Raw genomic sequence first — 8155 nt, forward strand, 5'->3', positions numbered from 1 at the left:
ATTATACTGTGCCAGTTATGAAGAATTTATTTTCATTTGTATAATACATAAATGATTTAACAAAATATATCATTTGTTTTAATTTTTGTTATCCCTAAATTATTATAAAAAATCTTCCAATCTTAATAATAGAATTTTGTCTTTTTAAATTCAAAATCCTATTTTAAGCAATTTGGAAATCTGTAAAAGAAGCATTCACTAAATATGCTCTATGCTTTCTACTTGTAAATCATTGCTTGTAAAATATTGCTCATTTTAGTTGCTGATCTCTAGTGACTCACACTTGTCCTTCTTTGTAGGAGTTCCTATGTAGTCCAGATTTACTGAGTGCTAAAAGGGAGCAGCTACATTCTGTTCTCATCAACAAGCTAACTTAGTATAGGTGGCTAAGGTTCAGACTATAGTATTTCAGAGTGAGAGAAGTTCTTCAGAGAAGAGGCCAGCTGGAACCATTTGTTGCTTATCACACATCAAAATCTGTACATACTTTTATGACTGGGGAACCATTTGTTGCTTATCACACATCAAAATCTGTACATACTTTTATGACTGGTCAATCTATGACCTATTGTTTTAGTACATGACCATATCAAATCAGCATTTTGACCCGTGAATGGTGAGTGATTGCTTAGAGATGCCTTATATGTCATAAGAAAATTCTTAAAATATGCCTCTGTTAAGGAAAGTTAGTGCAGTTTGGACTTATTGTTAACTTACATTAATTAATCAGGAATTTAAAACATATTTTGTTTTAAGCATCATAAGCATTTGGGCCAGGTGTGGTGGCTTATGCCTGTAATCCCAGCTCTTTGGGAGGCTGAGGTGGGTGGATTGCTTGAGTTCAAGAGTTTGAGACCAGCCTAGACAACATGGCAAAGCCACATCTTCACAAAAAATAAAAAAATTAGCTGGGTGTGGTAGTGCACACCTGTGGTCACAACTGCTCGAGAAGGTGAGGTGGGAGGGTCGTTTGAGCCTGGGAGGCAGAGGTTGCAGTGAGCGGAGATCATGCCACTGCCCTCTAGCCTGGGCAGCAGAGTGAGACCCTGTCTCCAAAAAATAAAGTTAAATTAATTTAAAAAATCATAAGCATTGGGAAACAGAAGAAAAATATTAAAAAGGAGGAAAACATACTAATGTTCTCAGAACTCAGAAACAACCTTTTTTTTTTTTTTTTTTTTTTTTTTTTGAGACGGAGTCTCCCTCTGTCACCCAGGCTGAAGTGCAGTGGCGTGATCTTGGCTCACTGCAAGCTCCGCCTCCCAGGTTCATGCCATTTCCTGCCTCAGTCTCTCGAGTAGCTGGGACTACAGACGCCCACCACACACCTGGCTAATTTTTTTGTGTTTTTTTAGTAGAGACGGGGCTTCACCATGTTGACCAGGATGGTCTCGATCTCCAGACCTCGTGATCTGTCCACCTCAGCCTCCCAGAGTGCTGGGATTGTAGGCATGAGCCAAGAACTCAGAAACAATCTTAATGAGACTTCAGTAGTTTTTATGCATTCTTTTCTAACTTTTTAATAAAAATTTCAAACATACAGCAAAGTTCAAAGAATTTTACAATAAACATCCATACATCCAAAACCTACACTCAACTATTAGCATCGTACCATACAGTGTGCTTACTTTATCACATATCTATGTGTCTATCCATCCATCAGTCTACCTTGGTATTTTTTAAATTCATTTCACAGTCATTGCAGACATTAGTATGCTTCTGCCTAAATAATTCAGTGTGCATTTCATTAATTGGGATTCAGTATTTTACAGAGTATTTTTCTTTGTAAATTTTTCCATTTAGAGGTAAAACTTATATACTGAAATGTAAATCTTAGGTGTACAATTGCTGAGTTTTGACAAATCATACATTCGTATAACCCAAACCCTATCAAAAAATTTTGTTTTTTTCACATAGCATTATGATTTAAGCATTTTTTCTTATTATGAATCTTTTTATTTTATTTTATTTTTAAATATTTCACCTTTTAGATATGGGGTAGAGTGCAGATTTGTTACATGAGAGTATTATGTAATGCTGGGGTTTGGAGTTTGGATCCTGTCACTCTAGTAATGAGCACAGTACCAGACAGGTAGTTGTTTAACCCACACCCCTACCACCCTCTATGTTGTTCCCATATTTATGTTGCTCCCATCTTCCATGTGTGCTCAGTGCTTAGCTCCCACTTGTAAGTGAGAATATGCAGCATTTGGTTTTCTGTTTCTGCATTAATTTGCTTAAGATTATGGCCTCCAGTTCCATCTATGTTGCTGCAAAGGACAGCATTTCACTCTTTGTTATGGCTATGTAGTTAGTATTCCATCGTGTATATATACTATATTTTCTTTATCCAATCTACCATTGATGGGCACCTGGGCTGGTTCTATGTCTTTGCTGTTGTGAATAGTGTAGCAATGAACATACGAGTGCATGTATCTTTTTGGTAGAATGATTTATTTTCTTTGGAGTATATACCCAGTAATGGGATTGTTGGGCCAAATGGTAGCTCTGTTTTAAATTATTTAAGAAATCGCCAGACTGCTTTCCACAGTGGCTGGACTAATTTAATTATATTCCCACCAGCAGTGTATGAGAGTTCCTTTTTCTCCACAGCCTCACCAGCATCTGTTGTTTTTTCACTTTTTAGTAATAGCCATTCTAACTGGTGTGAGATGGTATCTCACTGTGGTTTTGATTTGCATTTCTCTGATGACTAGTGATGCTGAGCACTTTTTCATATCCTTGTTGGCCACTTGTATGTCTTCCTTTGAGAAGTATCTGTTCATGTCCTTTGCCCATTTTTTACTGGGGTTATTTGGTTTTTGCTTGATGATTTAAGTTCCCTATAGATTCTGGATATTAAGCCTTTGTCAGATACATAGTTTGCAAATATCTTCTCCAATTCTGTGATTGTCTGTTTGCTCTGTTGATAGTTTCTTTTGCTGTGCAAAAGCTCTTTAGTTTAATTAAGTCCCATTTGTCTATTTTTGTTTTTGTTGCAATTGCTTTTGGGGACTTAGCCAAAAATTCTTTGTCAAGGCCAATATCAAGAAGAGTCTTCCAGAATTTTTATAGTTTGAGGTCTTACATTTAAATTATTAATCCCTTTTGAGTTAATGTTTGTATATGGTGAAAGATAGGAAAGGTCCAGCTTCAATCTTCTGCATATGGCTAGCCAGTTATCTCAGCACCGTTTATGGAATAGGGAGTCCTTTCCCCGTTGCTTGTTTTTGTCAGCCTTGTTGAAGATCAGATGGTTTTTGGTGTGCAGCTTTATTTCTGAGTTTTCTATTCTGTTCCATTGGTCTATGTGTCTGTTTTTTACCAGTACCAAGCTGTTTTGGTTACTGTGGCTTTATAGTATAGTTTGAAGTCAGATAGCGTAATGCCTCTGGCTTTGTTCTTTTTGCTTAGGATTGCTTTGGCTATTCAGGCTCTTTTTTGGTTCCATATGAATTTTAGAATTTTTTTTCTAATTCTGTGAAGAGTGACATTGGGAATTTGATATGAATAGCATTGAACTGTAAATTGCTTTGGGCAATATGGCCATTTTTATGATATTGATTCTTCCAATCCATCAGCAGGGAATGTTTTTCCATTTACCTGTGTCATCTCTGAGTTCTTTCAGCAGTATTTTGTAGTTCTCCTTGTAGAGGTCTTTCACCTTCTTAGCTGTATTCCTAGGTATTTCATTTTCTTTGTGGCTATTGTAAGTGGGATTGTGTTCTTGATTTCACTCTCAGCCTGGATGTTGTTGGTGTGTAGAAACGCTACTGAATTTTGTACATTGATTTTATATCCTGAAGTTTTACTAAAATTGTTTCAATTTGAGAGCCTTTTGGCAGAGTCTTTAGGATTTTCTAGGTATAGAAATCATATTGTCAGCAAAGAGAGATAGTTTGACTTCTTTTCCTATTTAGATGCTTTTTAATTTCTTTCTCTTGCCTGACCGTTCTGGCTAGGACTTCCTAGAAATCTTCGTAGGTATAATTTTAATGACAATATCTGTGATTTTTAGGATTTCGTTTGTTTGTTTGTTTTGTTTTGTTTTTTGAGACAGAGTCTTGCTCTGTCACCCAGGCTGGGGTGCAGTGGCACGACCTCAGCTCACTGCAACCTCCGCCTCCTGGGTTCAAGCAGTTCTCCTGCCTCAGCCTCCCGTGTAGCTGGGACTACAGGCATGTACCACAACCCTGGCTAATTTTTATATTTTTAGTAGAGACGGGGTTTCACCATGCTGGCCAGGCTAGTCTCGAACTCCTGACCTCAAGTGATCCACCCGCCTCGGCCTCCCAAAGTGCTGGGATTACAGATGTGAGCCACTGCACCGGGACGAATTTTTTTTTTTTTTTTTTTTTTTTTTAGAAACAAGGTCTCACTCTGTTACTCAGGCTGGAGTGCAATGGCATGATCATAGCTTAAACTGTAGCCTTGAACTCCTGGGCTCAAACGATTCTCCCACCTCAGCCTCCCAAGTACCTGGAACTACAGGCATGTGCTATTACACCTGGCTAAATTTTTTATTCTTGTTTTTCTGTAGAGATGGGGTCTCGCTATGTTGCCTAGGCTGGTCTTGAGTTCTTGGCCTTAAGCGATCCTCCTGCCTTGGCCTCCCAAAGTGCTGGGATTACAGATGTGAGCTACCATGCCTGGCCTATGGTATTTTAAATTTAGCTCATTTAATTTATCTTGAAATTATTTTGGTGTTTTGACTTGAGTTGGAGATTTAAATGGATCCTTTTTCTAGTAGTTAAATGTATTGTCTCATTGATATTTATTACTTTCCTTCTTCATTGATGTGCATTACTTCCCTTGTAATTCTGATTATCTGATGTGTTACATTGATTCTTCCATATATATTATACCTTCCATGATTATGCCTTGATACTCTCCAGAAGTATCAATAGCCAAAATAAATGTTAAATTCTTGCATTAAACAAAATCACTTTGTTTTAGTCTCTGTGATGAAATTGGGGCACAATATTCAAATATCCTCTGGCTCCAAAATTCCTCTGTTGTGTTTAGGACCGGGTTTTTCATTTGCACACTGCCAGACCCAGAAGTTGAGTGGGAGACCTATTTCTTTAGAAGGCAATGTCCTGGGTCCCAGGTTTCTATATGTTTACTCTTCCTCCTTCTACACTTCCCCCCAACTTTCTCCAAATGGTCAAGGCTGCGTAAGTCAGTATAGTGTACCATTTTATGCTTTCCCATAATAGAGGGTAAATTCAGAGTATAGGTACTTAAAGTATTACATAGATATTAACTAATATCATACCAATTGAAATTGTCACTATCTGTATCCTGATACATTTACCACAGGAATCTGAGTCTGCATTCAGCTGACTTGTGTGAGCTAAATGACCTGAACTGAGATAGGAGAAATAGTAGTTATGATTCAACAATTCCAGTAAAGAAACACATTTTCTAGCAGAGCTGTCCAACAGAGGTAGGAGTAGACTGAGAAGTACTGAGGCCCTTGTTGTTATCTTTACTCAAGCAGAACTCTGTCAGCAGTGACTTGGAAAGAATTCCTGCTCTGAGGAGTAGATGGGGGAGGAATAGGGGGTCAGAATAAATTATTTCAGTTTTCTGTGGTTCAGCTAATTGTTGCTTTGACTTTTGGATTAGTTATGATTTAATGTAAAACTTTCTTTTTTTTAACAGGAAATAAAGGAAAAGAAGAAATTCTGTAAAACATATATAGAAGACCTTGTGAAGGAAGCCACAGAAATCAACATGAAAAATGAGGCTTTGCAGAAGCTTTGGCCACAGATGTTCATTGAGCTTGTTAGGGATGCAGTCATAGAAATTCGCAATAAAAATTCCTATATGAAGCTCTGCCTACAGCAGATAACAGACCAAAAATAAAAATGGCCTTTAGTTACAGTTGATTTTGGCAGTTTTATTTTTTGAAGGTTGAAAATATGCAGGTTATACATGTTAAAACAACAACAACACTATACTATAAACTAGAAAGACTAGTATTAAAGCATTATTGCCCACTGTTCTCATAGCTAAAAGTGAAGAAGGAAAGAAGGAAAGCAGGAGAAAAGAAGGATTAATTTCCTGTATGTGATGACCAAACAACCTTTGGGAACTAAGCAGTTTTCAGAGATGGCGTAGCACTGCATCCTTGGTTCTTGCTTTGATTGGTGCCCTGCTATAGCCCAAAGCACATAGTATTTGCTGATGATTCAGCATGAGCTGCATCTACCTACTTTTAGCTAGTAATTTTCAGTTATTTCCCTTTTTATTTTATGTCATGATTTCAAAGCCAAAAATATGTTCTTTTTATGAGTGAAGAATAAACTTACTAACAAATTAGTCAAAATAAAGTATGTTTGCCTCCTTAATTCAGTCAGAATTGTCATATTTATTGTATGTTCCTCTAGTTAGGTACGGTTCCTGCTATTAACCTATATGGAGGATGCCCCATTTTTCTAGGGATGCATTCTCAGGGAACCACAGGAGGCCCTGGGAATCACTATGGGCAGAGAATATGAACATGAGTCAAAACTGGGATAGGAAGAAAATGTTTTGTCTTAGGAGATCCTGAGTGACTATAAAATGCTGTTACAAATCAGTAAATCTGCTTCTCTGAAAGGTGTTTCCTTCCATTGTTAGCTCTCAGATGCTCTTTTAATAGACATGCATGTGTACCTGTGTCTCAGAAGTATTAGGGATGCATGAGTGAAGAGTTCTAATTTTTAAAATTTCATTTGAAGATCAAATTCATGCTGGTGAGGAGGGTAGTAGGAGTCTATTACCATAGCTAGAGATGATGCCACTTCAGAAAAACAATCTTAGTCAGTAAATAGGAATTCTTCAGTTTGCTTAGATTTTACCTAGCAGCTATTATGTCAGCAGGACCACCAGGAAATGGGAAAACAGGACTAGAAGATGTGCGACAGCAGAGACATGCAGAGACACCTGGAAGGAAGCTAGGTAAGCTGCTATTGCGGTTCTGAGAAAGACCCACATCCTTAACATCTCTTGATTACTCTTCTCCCAAAAGGCGTGCTTAACTTTAACAGGTTACCATTTTTCTGATCATAGCCTTAAAAGGCTGTCCTGGTTTTTTCTTTTTCTTTTTTTTTTTTTTTGAGACAGAGTCTTGCTCTGTCACCCAGGCTGGAGCGCAGTGGCGCAATCTCGGCTCACTGCAAGCTCTGCTTCCCGGGTTCACGCCATTCTCCTGCCTCAGCCTCCCAAGTAGTTGGGTCTACAGGCGCCCGCCATCATGCCCGGCTAATTTTTTGTATTTTTAGTAGAGACGGGGTTTCACCATGTTAGCCAGGATGGTCTCAATCTTCTGACCTCGTGATCTGCCCACCTCAGCCTCCCAAAGTGCTGGGATTACAGGTGTGAGCCACCGTGCCTGGCCTGTCCTGGTTTTTTCATCTTGGCACTTAGGCCATCAGCTTACTAGTGTGTAACCTCAGTTTCCTCCTGATAGCACACACTTCGTAAGATAGTCATGAGGATCAAAAGAAACAATGCATGTAAAGCATTTCTCATCATGCCTGGCACACAGCAAACACCCAATACATTGAGCTTTAATTATTACTCTTTTGGCTGTAGGTTGAACAATAGGGTTGGTGCCCTAGGACAGTGGAGCTATTAGCATTGCTTTCTGATCCTTTAGCCTCTCCAAACTGAAACATTGGACCATTTCTCATCTGGCTAGTAAACACTTATCTCTCCTGGGCTTATATCTTGTTTGGTATAGAAATGAGATCCCGGCTTGAAGGTGATGTTGAGAGGAGAACCAAGAGTATATTGTCTGTGGACTTCTAGCAGATTGGAAAGATGTAAGAACTTGTGACTCTTCGGGAGTCTGGGTAACTGTTCCCACTCTAGGCTTTGCAGATGAATGGCCTGGCTATTTAGTAATCCAGCTTCCTACATTGTCTCTCCTCCCCTAACCCTCCCATCCCTGCTGCTTAAGAGACTTGACACTCACATGCTTTCTTGGCCCAGTCATCCTGGGAATCTTAGGAACACTAAGTCAGCACTCAATGAAATGGCAGCAAGCCATCCCAGCCACTGCTGGCTCTATCCAGACCTGCTTCAGGCCTGGTAATAGGGTCTCTCTCTTGTTCCTGAAACCAAGCCTCTTTATTCCTCAGCTTTGGTCTCTGCTTCCTTCCTA

The 8155-nt window shown here is 38.9% G+C and overlaps 1 protein-coding gene across 8 annotated transcripts in view; it reads left to right on the forward strand.

The window, feature by feature from the left end:
* LRRC49 (leucine rich repeat containing 49) overlaps positions 1-6356 on the forward strand; it is a 153918-nt gene extending 147562 nt beyond the window's left edge. For all 8 annotated transcript variants that reach the window (XM_063716698.1, XM_054532831.2, XM_009249983.4 and 5 more), the window contains one exon: positions 5668-6356. In XM_063716698.1, coding sequence (XP_063572768.1) covers positions 5668-5871 — 204 coding nt within the window. In that variant the 3' untranslated portion in view covers positions 5872-6356. The remainder of the gene's footprint in view (positions 1-5667) is intronic.
* The last annotated feature ends 1799 nt before the right edge of the window (positions 6357-8155 follow it).

The sequence above is a fragment of the Pongo abelii genome, chromosome 16 (genome assembly GCF_028885655.2).
Source record: "Pongo abelii isolate AG06213 chromosome 16, NHGRI_mPonAbe1-v2.0_pri, whole genome shotgun sequence".
NCBI classification, from domain to species: domain Eukaryota; kingdom Metazoa; phylum Chordata; class Mammalia; order Primates; family Hominidae; genus Pongo; species Pongo abelii.